Raw genomic sequence first — 18,807 nt, forward strand, 5'->3', positions numbered from 1 at the left:
TGACAACCATTTGTACCATTTGCTACTAAAGGCAACCGAAGAATATAAAGCCAAAGTCAGTTTGTGAAAAATACGATTGTGCCATCCTTCAAGAACCAGAAAAAAATGTTGTGCCCTTGTAAAGATAAGCTTTTAGACAAAATAACTTACCCTTGATGTTTTATCTAATCATTCACAAAGATTTCAGAAACTGAAACTCACAGCTCTTAAGTTAAATAAAAGACAGGCAGCCTCGCTGTATTCATAAATTCTTATATAGAAAACATCCAGGGTTACACAATAACCAGTTTCTGGTCATTTCTGAACAAATACAGTTCACAATGGACCATATTCATAGTGTCCTTTGGTCAGTACTTTAACTTTCATAAACTTTTCAATAATTAACACAAGGTTTAGGAAGTCCTGATTTTGTGTTCACCAATGAATCCAAATACAAATCCACTGGTACTGTGTCCCAATTTGAAAAAGCCCCTTTTCAAATGAAAAAATGAGGTAAAAAGTTTCTTTAAAAAACCCCATAAATCAATGAAATAGTCGTCCTCTTCCACGTCTGCTCTTGAGATGACTGGCAGAGCGCCGAAGAGTTTTCCTCTCTTGACGATGTTGTTTCTCAGCTTCCTGCTGTTTCCTTTGCTGCTCCGACTAGAATATTAAAACAAAAATCGACTCAGGTTCCTATAAATTTACACATCACCTCACTGTCCCAGTATCAATATATCAAGTCAGAATTCCATTAAGTAAATTTGGAAATGTTACCATTAGTTGCCCCATGCTATTTTGTGTCAGACTGTAACTGTTAATTCTAGATATCCTTAGGCATTATCATTCCAAGTCTTTCAGAGCAAATGTTTAACATAAAGATGTTAAAAAAACAGTGAATAATGTATTTCGGATAAAAACCAATGCTTAACAATACACTCCAGAATTTATGTTTAAATACCCTTAAGAACATTGATCCTAATTTGTGGCTACTTAGTATCTACTTTGTCGAACTAGTGTTTTCAAGTTTAACCACAGAGTAGAATAAGCTGAGTTGAAGGGACCTATAGGTATCACTGAATCCAAACCCTGGCCCTACAGGAGTCTCCCTGGCCAAAATCACACTACGTGCCCAAGAGTATTGTCCAAATGCTTCTTGAAATCTGTCTGGCTTAATACTGCACAATTTAATTTTAAAAAGACAGAACAAGTAGTTAAATTTGCTGAAGCATACATGTTTCCTAAAATGTGTTCATAGGAGTTCTTGCAAGTGGTTGATATGCTGTATCCAATTCTAGAAGGACTTTCTACATTAAAATAATTCTAAATCTCTGCTCCTGTGGCACATTCTCTATTATGTTTCTTCTCTTAATCAAAAACATGCTGGAAGATGTTTTGATGTACCACGTACATGAAATGGCTCTTACAGCCACAAACTACTATTTTCATTGGAAGACTAAAACTCTTTAAACTAAGCATAAACTGTAACTAGCAGACTTGAACTAGCCAGGCTCAGGCAACTGTCCATGTCAAAAAGTACTCCAGCAATTTGAGTAATTTCAAGCAGCCCAGGATAACTGCACTACCACTGTGGATGCACCTGCTTCCCCACTGCCTGTCATTCTGCAACCAACAGCATTCATTTCAGTTCGTCTACCCCAGACTCCCATTCACACACCGTTTAAGCTGATCTAGAGGTTTGCTTGCATGGACAGCATTTTGGCTGAGGTGAGATACAAACCAATTTACCAAATCTAGTAATCAGCCCATACTGGTATCAAGGCAGAAAAAGCTACTGGTCTTTACACTTTGATGAAATTCATGAATTTCAATTTTCAATGCAAGTAGAGCAACAAGAAACCCACTGTTTAAAAATACAGGTAGATTGTCTCCAGATCTATTCTGAAAGAGTCTTGATGAATCTTACTTAAGTTCATGTTGACAGCTACTCATACTGTACTGAACCTGAATGACCTTTATCTTCATTAGAAATTTTAAGGTTTGGGGTTTTAAATGTCTTCCATACTGTCCTAGTAGTATAAGTGCTTTGGTATTTCCGAAATCCTGCTATTTTGTTAGATCTATTTGCTATGATAAAGCAGTTTGAAATTGAAAAACAAGCTGCCACACTGTAGGAGCCATATTCAAATTCCCTGAAAATGAAAATGTGAAATGTCCATGAGAAACAGATTCAGCACTGGATCTGTCAGTGGTAGCTGGGCATCAGGAGGCTGCCAACATACCACACCTGCAGGAGCCAAGTTCAGCCTCAGTTCCACTGACTTGGGAGTTGAAGTGACATCAACCCTGTGGAAGGACAATTCTCTCCCCTATTAAATCTTTCCTCTTGAGGAAAGGGCATCACAAAGTGGAGGCTGACATTTCAAGTGACACTAAAATCCCCTTCCTTGCTTGTCAACTCCAACTCTTCATCATCTGAAAAGGAGGATGCCAAGACTGCATAGCATGACTTCCTCCTAGCTCTCCCTGCTTCATTCCTTAGGATGTCAGAAGATATACAGAGTCTGTTTATTTGAGAGAAGACTTGTCTTACTTTGTTGTTCTCTTGATAGGAGAAAATATCTCCAATGCAGATGCATTATTTTTCTTTAAATTGGATTTTAAAAAATCGTTTTAATGCAGATGACTACAGCATACGTATTTCAATAAACCAATATCAGTAAATAGTCAGGAAAAGAAAATCCATAAATGTTAGATGCACTATAATTAAATAAAACCCTCAAAACTGTATCTTATCTGATGGAATCAAGTAAAATTGGCACTCTGAACCACTGCTGTGTCTGTCTTCCTGCAAGGTCTGTCTACCTTGCTCCTAAATCTTTGTCAGTAAAAGGTGACATGTTAGTGTGCACCACCAATTGCAAGAAACCTTGTGGCTTCAAGGAATCAAAAATCAAGATGAAAAAGGACATCTGCAAACAGATAACAATAAGTAAAATAAGGAAGGTAGAAACTGTCAATAAATCTGTTGGGTTTTTTTTCCTTCAGGCATATCCAATGTGACAATTAAATAATTACTTAGCCATTTTTGTGACAGTGTTTTACCAGTGAGAACAGTATTTGACCAGTGGTAAGGAGAAATGTGTATGGCAAACTGAGGAAAAACAATTTTAACCAAAATAAACTTTGTCAGGTCAAGTATCAATTCATATGAATCTTAAACTTTTAAGCTGAATCCTCTCTCCAGTTCTAAAGCCATTTTCTAGTAAAAAAAAATCCCTAAGTGTACTGCAGCAGTAGCAAATGCACACAGGCATTTATTTAACTGTCCCCGCACTATAAAGCAATCACCTATAAAATGCAATCTACAAAATTGTTTAGAATAGAAAATCAAAACCTTTGGGAAAAGTAAATAGGCAGCAGTCAACTATGCACATTCCATATGGAATTTGACAACCAGTATAGGATCAGAGCTTACTCCTGTGACCTGTGTTACATAAGGTCAATTACAAAGGTGGTTTGGAGCTCCGCTTCTATCATGCTGAGACCTCTCAACATACTAAACCAACAGAAAGCCTGAATTGCAGCACCCTAAATTGCATTTGGACCTGCAGCCTGGGACCTGATCAGTGCTGGCACTGTAGTCAGGCAAGGCCACAAGCTTCTGGTGGCACCTCTGCAAATAAACTATTAAAAGATGCAAGCCATTATTTTCCACCGGAACATAAGATTTTATGAATGTTAGGCCTGAGTTATATGGGATAAACACAGAGTACTACCGGAGGCTTTCATTCTCTTGGCAAGAACCTGAAGAGTTGGCAGCTTATAAAGAAATAAAGAGGGACATTTGCTTGACGGTTTTAAGTTCCTGTTCTTTCATGCAAAAACTAAAGCTACTTGTGCATTATCTTAAAATATATATATATATATATATATATATATATATCTATCTTACCTTCTTTAATTTGAATGTTGCCTGTTTGCTGCCTACTGTGGTATCAGACACATTGAGTGTGCCAAGTTTTTCTTCAAGCTTTAAACGATCTTCAAGAGTTTTCCTGCAGAGAAAAACTAACATTAGTCCCTATTTTTGCCATCTTTTTACTGTAATAAAAGTTGATAAAGCAGTCAAAACTTATTTAAATTTCTCTGAAATGCTGAAATGTTGTAACTAAAAAAATAAACATTCAGGAAACAAAAGGTAAGACAAATTCAAATCATTCCAACCAGATACTGCTTTCAGTAGAGACACTTTTAAAATTTATGTAAAGTCCATTGTTTTTGCTGCTAAAATAGTAACATGACTCTAGTTGAGAAAGAAACCACACCCTTCTATTGCTGTGGTTGTCTATGAAAAGTGTGAAAAAGTTGGTGATATTAAAGTGAACAAATAAAAAAAATAAGGCTAGATATATTCAATTTTCTTGAAATCTTATAATTTCTAAATTGGAAACACTTTTGAGGGAAGGAAGTAAGTTGACTATACAATGGAATGAATTAATCTCCAAACTAATCGCTTCACTACTTAATCCAAGCACAAATACCTGTTTGGACACTGTGCCCGCAACAGTGGAAGTAGCTTTCTGAATAAAAGAACAATATAAACAAGAGAATGTGCTAAAGACAGATCCTGGGCCCAGACAGGAGCTCCACGGAAGCACATGCCTTCAAGCACAGTGCTTATCACTGAGTTTCTGTAAGCAAGCTGGTGTAGAGCCTCTCCCTCAGGCACCTCCAGCATTTTTGTGGAGAAGCAGGTAGGTGGTGGGGTCAAAACTAACACTAACAGCTCTCTTCCACTGGAAGTTAATGCCCAGCAAAAGTAAGACACATGGACATGCCCCAGCTGCTCCAGGTTGTGAGCTGGTATTTAATATCATGGTTGCTGACTGCAGTTAAGGTGGGCTGTAAACTGGAACAGCTGAGAAGTGGAGAAACACCTTGTTGCCACATAGCCGCTAGCTCAGGGGGGAGGCAGGCAGGCAGGGACAGTGCTGGCTTCAGCCAGCCTCCCTAAAGGCACCTCTGAGTCCTAACATGGCACATCCTTCTCCTACAATGTGAGTCCTAGGAGTTAAGTAGCACCCTCTGAGAATCACATGGCTTGTACCACTAAGTTCACTCCTTATGTGCTTAGAAAACATTCTGCTAACTGTAAATAAAATTAGTTTCTGCAATATGAGATGCTATTAGTGCCTCATTAGCTCTCTCTGAAGAGGGCCAAGAGATTTTTTTTTTAATAGTGGAAAATAAATAATCATAAAAATAAATATTTTATATATATATATATATATATATATATATATATATATATATATATATATATATATATATCAGCCAGCAAAGTCAATGGCATTTACTGTGTGTGAAGAACTCGTGGCTGTGGCCCATGCATGAAGTCTCTGAAGTCCACTGAATTTTGGTTAATGAGCCATTTTATGTAACAAAGACTTTTCAGATTAACATTGAAAAATTACTGTCAAGAACTACTTAAATTCTCATGACTAGGTACTTTGTACTTTTTTCTGTAGTATATTTTTCTTTGAGTACATGTAAAAACTTGTTCCATCTGTGCGAATCGGAAAGACAAGCTAAGCCTTAGAGCTAACTGTGGCAGAAGATCAGTCGCCAACAGTGTAGTGGGATTTCTACATTCAAGTGAAGTCCCATTTTTCTCCCCTTTGAAAGTGAACTGGAGAAATATGGCTACTGCCCAACAATTATTTAGCATGACTGCCTAGACACTGCTTCAGTCAGGAGAAAAATTAAAATGAGTAGATACTAGCAACATGCCGTGGGGGTTGTAATCTTACTGAAAAAACATAGGTATGGCTCTTTATCTGAAAAAGTGTATACCTCAAGTGATAATGAATTGTACATACTGATACACAAACACCTGGGTTTTTTGTTTTGGTTGGGTTTTTTTACCTCTTCCTCAACAAATTAATTCAAGGGATACATTCACAGCATTATGAAAAGCAAATTCCCCTGCTCTAATGTAAAAACCAAACAAAAAATTACCCATGCATTTTTTTTTCCTCATTATAGAAGTAATATTTTCAGGACTTTTCCTGCTGTAAAACAGGAATACCTCTTTGGCAATACTAAGGAATATCAACTATACTTTTGTTGGCTTTCTTTGCCACTTCTGAAGACACATACATTAACTGTCATACTTTTTATAAAATGTGACTACTATTATTTTTGATTTTGACACATTTTAAGTTTAGTAACATACTCTTTAACGGACATCAAGTAAATCAAGAGAACTCTTAGCACACAGATAAAAATCCTTTCCTTTTATGGTTTCCTTTCAAGTTACTAGGTAGGAAACTTAGGTTGTAGGGAAAGAAAGCAAGGACTGGTAGGTTTGCTGTGCAAGCATAAGAGTACAAATGGGGAAAATTAAACATAGATGGATTTGAGAAAAGGTGTTTTATAGAACCATGAGTAAAATCTGTAGCCTTCTTGCACAGAGAAAATGTGTAGACTGTTGGTCTAGGAAGAAATTTATAGTACACACCACTGCTTTAAAAGCTGGGCTTGGAGCTGCGCTGAGTCAGGAACATGTCAAAAGAAACACCCAGTTTTATATAAGTCATAAACTGTTTCCTCAGGTAGAACATTATATGATTAGAGAAAAAAAGAACATCTAACCATTAAATACATAGTGAAGGTATTAAGGTACTTAATTATATTGGTCACAGACCATCATTCCGTAATTTGGATATATCAAATCAAAGACAAGCATGCCAGTCTCACCAGATTGTACATGCCACTACAGTCTTTCCGATTTTCAGTATGCAACTTGAATTAATTACTTTTACGCAGACTACTTATCACTGAATAAGGCTACCACAAAATATATTTATTTTCTTCATAAAATTCTAATATGTAAAAATGTACTAACTAAACAAGTTAGCTTACAACACAGGCTAAATCATTATTACTACAAAATCATATCAGGTATGCATTATATGAGACAGATATCAGCTATTGATTTTTAAATTTCTTCTAAGAATTTGAGGAATGCCAAACTCCATACTGAGAACAATGCTTGGATGAACACAGAGGGGATCAGTGAGTATAGAGCTAATTGCTTAGACAAAGATTAAGCAACTCAGAAGACAAAGGAAGTGATGCAATCACATTGATTTTCTGGTCATCCTTTTCTGTCCTCAAATTTCTCTCCTTTTTTTTTTACATTTTACATGATGTTCTATCAGTGGATCTACCAGAGACGGTAACTATTAGCAGCAAATCTTAAGACAGATTATCCTTTCTTTACAGTCTGTTAAAAGCCTTCTGATGGTTTATGCCATCACAGATATTCCTTCATCTACAGGACAGGTCTGTGGTATTTGCTTTTGCTTTTCCTGGGGTGAAGAAATTATTTTTTTCCCTTAAATCCAGATGAAAGCATTTACTTTGTCTCATGTCACCCTGCATTATTTTTTTCTAAATGTTTCTCTTCCTTACAACTGTCTTGGCTTATTTACTTGAATTTCCACACTTGTTCACAATTAAGCCTTCTACGTTTGAACAAAATGAAATCTTTATGCTTCAAATTGAGTGTCCTTGAGAATTTGCTTTAGAACTTGGCAGCTGAATTTGTGCAAAAGAACAGTATATGAGTAGGCTGCAATCTTTTAACAAACAGTATATGAGTAGGTTTACAGCCTTTTAACGTGGTATTTCACTTGCACTGAGAACACAGTGTCATTTGACCAGCGTTTCACGCTCCTTCCAAGTTACAGCTAATATGACTATAAACCTAATCACAATGTAAAAAAAGGTATTTTTTGACCTATAATACTTTGTCAGAGTATCCAGAGTAGATTTTCTCCTGACAAAGAAGAAAAACTGATAAAATTAAAAAGTTGCTTCATCTTCTGGAACATAGGAAAAAAGAAAAATAATCAGAAGAAAATTAATGGAAATATCTAAGGAAATTAAAAGTTTAGAATAACTGGGTATATTCAATAAAAAGAACAAAGAAAAATCCCTGTGTGAAATTAATTGCTGATAAAAAACAGCTAAGGAAAACAGGTCTTACAGGTACAACATGGAAATCATAGACCATCTGACTACCATAGGAACACTGTCTTAGTAAAACTTAAAAATCCATTTCACATGATCATTCTAGTTAAAAGGTTGAATTTTTATCAAGTACTTCTTTATGTGTCTCCTGAAAATTTCCATCATAAAACAACTAGATTGTAGAGGAGTCATTAGTGACATAAAGAAACAGTTCCATTATATTATTCACTTTCTTTTCTTTGAGTGTATAATTTCATTCTAAATAAAACCAAAATGTTTATTATGAGATCCATCTAGCCAAATAACCCATTTCCAATATTAGTCAAAATTCTGTTCTGCACCAGCTGTGCTGCAAGAACTTTAAGCCACTCTCTTGAAAGGTTTAATGAGTGTCTGTGCTCCAAACAATAAAACACCATTAAATCTCATCTTCTGGAGGGCTCAACTCACCTCTGAAAAAAACCTATATCAATGAGATTTGCAGCCATTGCACACCTCAAAGCCATGCCCTTTAATTTAATGTGCTCTTCCCCTAGTTTGACATGCTTATCCACATACTCATTATTTCAGATAATCAATTTAAGGAAATGAAAAATCCAAACCAAACTAAAAAAACTACACTTAACAAACACCCTCCTAGCCTGGTATTTTGAATTGCAAAAAGAAAAACAGAAATAGTAAGTCCTGACATAAGAACTGTGTAAATTTTGAAAATTTCTAGATGCCATAAAAACACCCAGACAAAACGCTTTTTTCTTTTACCATGTTGACCCATATTGATCCTACTCCCAAAACAGGAACTATACACATAACATTCTAAATTCTTTTAGATAGTCAGATGAAAAACACCCAGTCTGTTAACTTCACACTGACACTGGTGGAGAAATATAACCAGTCTGAGAAGACATCACTGTTACCTGCGAGAACAGCACTTCACCAACACTGAGTAATGGATCCCCCAATCTGACTCAGTAATATCTTACTTGTTTCATTTGTATTGTGTCACTGTCCTACTTCAAATAGTGTATTTGTTTACCTATAAAACAAAGCTTTCAACAACTATGTCACTTTAAGTTATACCCTTGGATCACCAAATGTAGCTTTACTAGCAAGCGCTTCCAAGCCAAAACATCATGGGGGATGTAGGGAAATACTTGAGAACCATCCACCCCCACCTATTAAAATAGGAACATTAGTCTTACTTCATTAATTTTTGTTTTTTGGCAGAGTCTTTGAAGCTTCTGAATTCTTCTCCTTCTTTAATCTCAAAAAACTGAGGTTTTAGTAATGTTTGCTGATCCTCCTTGAGCCTTTCCTGCCGCTTTAGTTTTTCCTCTTGGCGTAAAAGCTTGCGCTGTTTCCTGACCTCTTCAACCCAGCCTTTTTCATCATCTGAACTCTCAGAACTTTCTGCATCACTTGCTTTTCCTTCTGGTTCTTCCTCCTCTTCCTGCAGACAAAAATGGTATAAGTAAGAAATCATCAACTAATTTTCTTTCCAAATCATTCCTGCAATTCGAGTACGTGACAGCTTTTACATAGATACAGCTGAAAATAACTACAATTTTTGAACAAAAGCAGTAATAGCAAATGTAGCTGAAATACATTACAAAGTTGTTACCATCCACATATTTATTGTTTTTCAAATCTATATTTTTGCAAAGAAAATATTACATCTAAAAACTAGATTAAAATTATAAATTTCACTTAATTATTGTAGCTGATAAGACATTCTTGCATTGCCTCCATCTTTCTGGGGTGAAAAGTCTGAAAGCTTGAAACAGAGGAAAAAAAAAGTCCATGGAGTTTTCTTAATCCAAATTAAAAATATTTTACCTGTCCTTGTGCTTCCAGTTCTTCTAAGATCTTTAGCTTCCTCTTTCTTTTCTCACTTATTTTGGAAACAAGTGGGTTAAGTAGCCTAAATTCTTCACTCTGCTCATCCACCTGGAAATCTGGATTCTCAAACATGACCTTAAAACGATCATCTTTGAGAAGGCTGGGCAGATTCTGGAACAGAAGCAAAGCATGAGCAAGTTAGACAATTCTGAAACAGACATTAACAAAATAAGTAACACTTTTTCTTAATTAAACAAAATTAATAACCAGCATATGGAATGCCAGCTGCCTTATCCTTCCAGGTCAAATAAAAATCAAGATTTATGCTTATTGTACTTTTACAAAGACTGTTTTAAGCTACCTGTAAGCAAGAGCTGTTTTAATGCACAGTACAGACACTTAAAATACACAATTACTAATATTTTCAAACACTTTTTTCTCATACATTCAGCCAGCTAGTCTGGAGACACGTTGATATCTACTGACTAATCAGCAACACCTCCAAGGCAAATATACTGCCTGATGGGGATGAGTCTACAACATGTAAAACAAATTATAAGGGTACATGTCTTTACGCAATGCTACTATTATTTTGCTGTAAATACTTAAGAGGAAATGTTATTATACATATTATAACACTTTTTCTTCACTACTTTCACATACAGAATGGAAAAGGCAGTTTACTTCATGCCAAAGTAAAATGAACTCAGGGTAAATTATGCTACTGGTGAATTCAGAACAGTTCAAGCTACTAATTCATCTTATGAGAAGACCAGTTATTGTCATTTTAAAATCATTGTATATATAGCTTTTTATTAGAAAATGTTTATATTTTAACATTGCTCAACTTATACCAGCATATTAATCCCACCACTGCATTAGGTTTTCATTGCTACTGAAGAAAAGGATGGTGGAACTAAGGATACAGAAAACAGGAAGAGTAAATTTCAAACACAAAATAAAGAGTAAATTTCAACCACAGTCAAAAATTGAATCCCAAAGCCTAAAATAAATTGCTTGTCATAGGACTCTAATACTGTTTCAGAAAAATAACCTGAATGTACATTTTTATATACACTTCGTTTAGTCCACTTAATAACACAATCTCTACATACTCCAAGACAAATCGGTCATCATCTACTGAACGCTCATTTTCATTGTACCATTTGCTTAAGTTTGCATATAAGTTTCACCACCACCTTTTTAGTAGTTCATCCTTCCTACTAACACACACTAACACACGAGATTTCAGTATTTATTACATGCAGCTACTGTCTGCCTTTTGTGAATGCTATAGTCCTGTGAGAATGAGCACCCATGAAGTGCTACCAATAAAAAGCCTCCCCTCCCATTAGATAGTAAACATTAACCGTTTCTTCAATTAAAACTTCTCTTAGCAGAGAAACGGATTACTTTTAGCATCCAGAACTCCTGTTGCATAAAAGCAAACCATTTTGGCTATTCTATATAATATATTTAACTGCATACATAAAAAAAGGCAATTGTATCCTTGAATTTTATAGGTAACATCTATCCTGTCATAGTCACCACCAAAAAACCGAAACCAAATGCAAACAACAGGTCTTCTCTCAACAGCTGTGGTATTGAGGCTGCATTACCCAACTTTTGGAGTGCTATGACACCCCTATTATCTTCACAGTGAGTATTTAATCATTTTTAGCTTCAGGTTACTACATGGTCTTTTTTGTGCTGCAGCTACACTCAAATCCATCTTAAAGCCACCTACCAGAAAAAGTTATTTATAAGAAACAATGGTATTTTGAATATGTTTGGCCAAACAGCAACAAAAACAACAACAAAAAAATCCTGTAAGCATTGCTAGTTCTATGCTTCCAGCTAGAGAATTCACCAAAACAAGAGCTCACCTTTTGTTTTCTTTTTTTACTAAACTGTTGCTCTTCTCCTTCTTCTTCAATCAGTTTGAGTGCGAGTTCTTTATTAACTTTTGGAAGTTTCTAAAAGGAGGAAAGCAATTAATCAATAAATTAGCCTTTTACACATGGCAACCTATATGCTTTACATTCTTACAACTATTGCAAAAAAACTCCTTGACTGGTTCCAAATATCTCTCGGTACTAGTGGAGCAACTGCACTTAGAGAAGATTTAAGAACTTGTATATTATTTTTAACTTCAAATGCATCAGCTTTAGAACTTCAAAAGCAACTCTTTCTCCTTTTATGTTGAACAGATCCAATCTAGAAAGTTACTAGTTATAATAAACACAATACAATTTTCATGTATCTCTTTCCAGAGTACCATGTTTCAATGGCTTCAGTAATTTAATGATAGAAGTAGAAAATGCAAAGTTTTACCAGTGGATTATCTGCTTAAGGGCCAAATGAGATGAGAGCTGCTCTTTTAGTTTGGTATCAGCCTTTCAAAATCACATGTATGGGAATTTTATGTTTCCATTCAAGAAGTTCTATAAATTACTTTGTGTGTCCAATGATACACAGAATCAAATCCTAAGTCACCACATCTCTAAGATACACCTAGGAATATATTACTCTTTATGAACAGTTTTCGCCAAAGCATACTATTTGTTTCTAGGATTTACCTTCAGTTGAACTCTCTGTGCACGTGTTTCTTCTATCTTCTGCCTTATTTTCTCTCTTCTATATTCTTCATAGGCAAAGGGGTTGGCCATCATTTTTGCCTTTGAAAAAGCAAGAGAAGTAAAAAGAAAATACCATTAATACAGGACACAGTTCATTATCTGAACAGAAAAAATCCCAGCCAAAACAAACAAACAAAAAAACCCACAAAAAGACAAAGAAAACCCTCAGCACATATATTTTACTGTTAAGAATAAAAATTGACAAGATTCAGCCTTGTTTACCTTATGATAAAGTCTTATGTCCATGAAGAAGCCATGCATATATGCCCTGAGCAATGATGACCCAATTAGATGAGCAAGGCCTAGGAAAAAAGTTCCAGAGAATTTCAAAGAGCTTTCATATATAAAGAACTTCTATTCCAAGCCAGCCAGCTCACTTCCTTAAGAGAAACAAATACTTGTTTGTTTACAAAAATCAGATGCGTAAATGTTCAAAAACTGAACAGGGATGTCAGCCAAAAAGCAAATACAATTGTTTTACCTAAATTTTCAAGGTCTTTTCTGGTAACAAATTTGTAATCATCATAAACAGTGCTTTCTGGATTCTCTTCCAGTTCTTCAGTCAAGTTGTCCAAGAAGGAACACCATTTTGGGGCAGGTCCTAAAACCTGTGGATATTATGGAAAGTTATAACATTGCGTTTTCTTACACAAAAAGCCTACAGTTAGGCTCTTGGCTACTGTGCTGTGTAATGGAACAACAAATTAATCCCACAGCACTTAGAGAGAACACAATTAAACCTATTGCTTGCATTACCAACAAGGAGTGCGATAGATTATGTAAGTGTTGTTTTAATTTAGGTCATTTGAGACCAGCCAGTCTGGTGGTTTCAAGTTTAACTGTTTCAAGTGGTCTCAGTCTGATTAATTTATTAAAAGCTTAGAGCCAAACATTATAGAAGAAATTACAAACCAATGGCATTAGATAGCAACTTATTTGTAAAGTGCTGCTAGATCCTAAACTTGTTAGATTCACTATGCAATCATGTCAAATCCTACTCTGCCCTATTTATCTTAATTATACCACCACAGATATATTTCATGTGTTTTATTCAGGGATGAACCAGACTGTATGAACAGATAATATGAAATATTAAAAATACTTGCATATTTTCATGATAAGGCAAAGGATTTGTTTGCACAATATTAGGCAGCACTATCAATGTATTTTTCCATATAATCTTCGTCCAATTTCCCAAGTTAAAAATTAGCTCCCTTTACTTTTCCCTCCTGCAGTTCTGATTGGAATTCCTTTCCATCTTGACTCATGCAGCCACTTTCAGTTGTTCCAGCAGTCTTATTTTAGTAGGTGAGTTAGCTGCATGGAAAAATCTAACACTGCATTTGTCTCTCTAGTGTAAATCAGCTGACGTTTTAGAATGTTAAGTGACCAGTTAAATCCTATAGTGGGACTTTTAATGAGGTTTCTGATTTGTTTAGTAAAAATTCACATTAAAACCTCTGCAGTCAACCACAGGAATGCTTGTGATACAACAACATTTTCAGATCCTATTCAATAATGGAAACAACTAGAAGTGATTTTATTTATTTAACATATACACAGTTTGTTTTAATGTGATTGTGTGTTAACAGTATGAGGTAATGCTGTTCATTTAAAAAGTGTATTTCTTTTAATTGATGTCTTTTTTTGAAGACAACTCCACACAAAACAACCTGTAAGACTGTGCTCTAGACCACAATATTCTAACATATTCTTGCCTGTAACACTCCAGAGAATAGTATTTTATTCTAGCCCACTGTTGTCTCTATATTAAATATGATTTATCTTCCTAAGATTTCAGGCCTAGCTGAGAACCACTGCATGCCAAATGAAAAAGTGCACTTTTTTATACCATGCTGCACATGTCATTCCAATTACCAAGAGTTTCCAAGGAAATACCCAAAATGTCACTAACAAGAATCATTTTACCTACTTAATTAACCAAAATCCCCATGTTTGCTCCAGGAATACATGGCATATATAACATTCAGATTGACTTCTTGCCAACATTCCAGAAGCTTTTGTCCTCATCTTGTCTCCATCTTGTCTCCATCTAGATCTTAATTTTTTATTTTATTTCTCCCAAACCCACTTATTTAAATGCCAAGCTTTTATATTAGAACGAAAGCAGTCTAGATCTATTAAATGGCTTCGTGCCACCTAAGAAATCAGTTTTCTGTGCCTCATTACCAGACCATCAAAGCATGACTGGTGTGGAAGAACCTTAAGTTACCTATAGTTTTGTTTTAGATGAAGCAGTTTGTCCTTATTAAAAAAAACCCTCCCAAACTGCTTACTAACTAAACAAAACTTCTCTTACAATAAAATTTAAGGACAACGTTCTTTCTTATATTCAAAACATGATACTGAGAGTAAAACCTTTCAGGGGGTGTAATCTGTGCCATGAAACATAAAGCAAAAAAGCCTGATTATTCACAATAGTCTGTGGAGTGAGTTGGATGATCAGATCACAGAAAACAAAGTGGGGGAAATGAGATAATTAATGGAAAAAAGCAGTGGCAGAATACCAGGAAAAAATAGAAAGTCCAACCATTATTCAAATTTCATATGTTAACTGACAGAAAGGAAAACCCTACAGAGATGTCCCTGTATGTTTTATTACCTTATTTCCCCTTCTCTCACCCCACTGAAACCACTTGCCTACCTATTCTAGAACACCTTAGGAGCTCTGCTTCGTGCATCAAAATGAAACATTTTTTTAAAGCTTAGGAAGAAATTCAAGAACAGAAAAGGCAAACAGTATCAGCCACAATGACAAGAACATAAACAAGAAATGCCTTCCTTTTGCAATGGTAATCTTTCACAGAATTTAACCGCTACTCCATTTTTTACCTGCAGAATGTAATGCTCTACTGTCAAACAACAGCCATCCCAGGATGATGCTAAAAGCACTCCAGAATGCCAGGCTCCAAGGCTCCACCATTCCTGTGCCCAGGTACAAAAGCAACAGTTGACAGCGTTGGTCTGCACTGGGCCTCCAGGGACAGGTGGGAGAAATGAAAACAGCCTGTCTTCCCAGTTCATGACTTTCCATACAGTAGCCACAGTGCAACACAAGTGGGACCCCTTGGAGCTGCTGTCATCCAGCACTGGAACCACCTCAGCCTGGCCTGCAGTCCCTGTCAAAGCCACCACAACAAAACAAAGCTGCGGAGTTTGTGTAGGCCAATTAATATACTTGCCAATTTAGAGTGGAAAGGTATTAATCTACCACACCTCACAGAGAAAAACCCACTGAAATTCACAGCACAAATACGAAAATGTTACAACGTGTGTAACATTTACAACTTAAGTGACAGATATAATTTTTACAATATTCATGATATACCAAACAGGTTTCTCTGCAAGGTTCAGAAAGGTTGCACACATCCAATGCGAAAATCATTATTAAATGAGTGCATATCTATGCTCAGCTTTTATCCAAATTATTTTTTGCACAGGAAAACCAGACATAAGCACCAACAGCGATCAACCCGACATTTTTTGCTGTTTTCATTATTATTCTGCTTTCTGTAGGATAATCACTTCTTGAGACAATTTCTGCCAATTGCTACTGCAAGTCAGTAAGATTGCTTTCAAAATGTTTTTGCCCATCAACAGAGGAGCCTCACCCACCAGTGGGGCCAGCTGGCAGGGAGTGAGGGGGTGCTCCATGCCCTGCTCCCCTCCTCCTTCCCCGGCTGGGAACAGCACCCATGAGGTGACCGAGCATAGCTGTCCCTCGGCGTCCCACCACCACACTGCAAGGCAGAGTGACAGATGGCTCACACCAGTCCCCTCCTCCCCACAGCAAAACTTACCACCACGATGCTAATGCAGACACCTCACCACCACCCTTCATCTTATTCCAAGCCACAGGAAGTAAAAACGTGGACTTAATAAATATTAGTACTGTGCTACCTAATATCAAATTTTTCTTATACACATTAGAATATTTCTTGACTTTACACATAGAGAACACAAAATATGATGAGTGGTCTAGCATGCAACTGAGCAGAGGAAACAAGTCTGAGACCAAACTGTCCAAGAAATAGAAGAGAAAAATGTTCACAGAAAAATATTTTTTTAAATATTATAAAATAACTTCAAAAATCACAGTTCTTTGTACTCTATTCTACAAGATGTTTGACTTCATAGTCTTGTGGCACCGCAAGTCTCATATGATATAGCAATGTTCTTATGGCCATGCCTAATTCCTGAGCACTTCTGTAGAAAATATCATGCTGTCATTGGTCTTTAATTCTCCTAAAATTAATGAACCCTAGGACAGCATAGGTATTATTCCTAGCACAGAACAGACATTCCTTATCTTCACCACACAGCACTTGTACACTTTTAAACACCACTCAACAGTTTGACAGCCAGCTCTGCAGAGCCCTTACAGTCAAAAAAACCTGCCCTAATCCTAACTAGTATTAAACATGTTCAACATCTTCAAAGAAGCCCAGGATGTGCAGAAGCTTCCACAATCAGATGTCAAGAGATTTAAATTAAACTATTATGAATGCACATCCAGATGAGTATTGTTAAGTATCTGTTTGAAGGTTTCTGAGACCAGTTCTACAGGAGTGACTGAACAGATGCTCTTTTCTTCTCAGAGAGTAAAAACAGGTTCCAAAATCTGTTTTTCTGGATGCTAAACAGTAAGTTCCTGGAAGATTTCAAACAAGGCAGTGATAAACTCTTCAGCAATAAACAAGGTGTCAAAATATAGTAAGACTCAACCCTCCCAATCTTCACTGGTTTATTTTAGCAATCAAATATATGCAAAACATTCACAGACAGCATTAATTGGATTTGAAGGTTATTTAGTATAATTTGGAAAGTCCGAATTCCCTCTAGAAGACCAGCTAAATGTATGTGGACATCATTCAACTGCACAGTTCCAGAGGCTTTGGAAAGCAGAGGCATTATTCGATGTGGCTGCATGAGACAGGAGCAGGCAGATTCACAAAAATTTCAGTTTCACAAAAATTAACTGTAAGGGTGCATCATGCCACACCATAGTGATGTAGTTAGTAACAAAAAGGCATGAAAATACATGCTATCACCATGCTTTTGTATTTTAGAAGTAAAACCTTCTGTCAAAAATCTATGTGTTGTAGTACCTTCTTATGCATTTTGATTAAGACCATTACTAAGTAGCAAAAATGTACTGACTAAATAATTCACTGCCATATTATTTGAATGGTGATTACAACAAAAATAGCATATATTGGAAGGTCTTCAACAGATCTCTAGATACAGTGTATTGTGTAAAATTATTAATGAGTTGGTGGAGACATTTTGTACAACTCCAGTATATGTGAATGCAAACTGTAGCAAGGACTACGAAAGGCAGCAAGGAGGATTTCTGAAACAGCAATGCTTGCACAAGAATAAATACATCACAGAGACACTGCAAACTAGAGCTGAGCTAGGCATCAGAGGAGTGTAACTCTTACCAGCCTTTTAAGTGGAGATAATGGGGAACAACTAACAACTAATTTTCAGATGAAATCTGAACTATTAAAGGAAAACATTATACAATCTGAGTGCTTGTGATAAGATGGGAGTTGACTTCACAAAGCAAGCCAGCTCCTTCAGTTCTCCATCACCATTAAAAAGCTAAAGCAAAAATAAAACTTAAAGCACTTCAACAAAGAGAGATTATTTTTTAGACTATCATTTCTTGAAACTAAATATATTTTATATATATGACTCAATGACTTCACATACATATTTACCTATAGGAAACAAAAATAATGCTTTGGAGAAGACATATAATAATATTAAAAATCTTAATTTTGTTTGTTTTTTAATGAAATGGCACAATATAAAGCATTTAAAACCTTTAACAGGATATAATTCCTGGAGAAAGCAAATGCACATCTATGCATGCATATTCTCAGTTTCAATCACACCATTTAACAGGAAAAAGCTATTACAGAAGATCTTATGAGGGAGGTAAAAAAAAAAAAATTATGATCCCCAGGGTGTGGGCAGTGATTGAAATAAGCCATTGCATTTTAAACATAATTAGCTCCCTAATTGTATAGCCAAGTTTAATTAATGTAATTACATGAAATATTAATTACTATTCATTTTAAGAGTATTGTTTTCAATGTTTTGTTCTCTAATTTTAGGAATTAGAGAGATCTCAATATGTAATAACTTTGAAAAGTTTCCATTGAGATGCATTGAAAAGTCAAGAGAAGAAAGAATACCTCGCTGCACCTTGTTAACATTGAATCAATTGCAATTGGTAACTCTAAAAACCCAGATGGATTATTTCTAGCTTGTAGATGTGAAAAGCTGCAGCTCTCTGTTCTTGTTACTGTGCTTTTGG

The 18,807-nt window shown here is 35.8% G+C and overlaps 1 protein-coding gene across 2 annotated transcripts in view; it reads right to left on the minus strand.

Annotated features, from left to right (window-relative positions):
• Positions 1–236: 236 nt before the first annotated feature.
• The window catches only part of NOL10 (nucleolar protein 10), a 48,568-nt gene continuing 29,997 nt past the window's right edge, over positions 237–18,807 (minus strand). For both annotated transcript variants that reach the window (XM_040059873.1, XM_040059874.2), the window contains exons 14-21: positions 12,940–13,066; positions 12,681–12,760; positions 12,399–12,497; positions 11,706–11,795; positions 9,817–9,990; positions 9,183–9,430; positions 3,896–3,998; positions 237–642 (exon numbers count right to left, since the gene is read on the minus strand). In XM_040059873.1, coding sequence (XP_039915807.1) covers positions 523–642; positions 3,896–3,998; positions 9,183–9,430; positions 9,817–9,990; positions 11,706–11,795; positions 12,399–12,497; positions 12,681–12,760; positions 12,940–13,066 — 1,041 coding nt within the window. In that variant the 3' untranslated portion in view covers positions 237–522. The remainder of the gene's footprint in view (positions 643–3,895; positions 3,999–9,182; positions 9,431–9,816; positions 9,991–11,705; positions 11,796–12,398; positions 12,498–12,680; positions 12,761–12,939; positions 13,067–18,807) is intronic.

This window comes from Hirundo rustica, chromosome 3 (genome assembly GCF_015227805.2).
Source record: "Hirundo rustica isolate bHirRus1 chromosome 3, bHirRus1.pri.v3, whole genome shotgun sequence".
Lineage (NCBI taxonomy): Eukaryota > Metazoa > Chordata > Aves > Passeriformes > Hirundinidae > Hirundo > Hirundo rustica.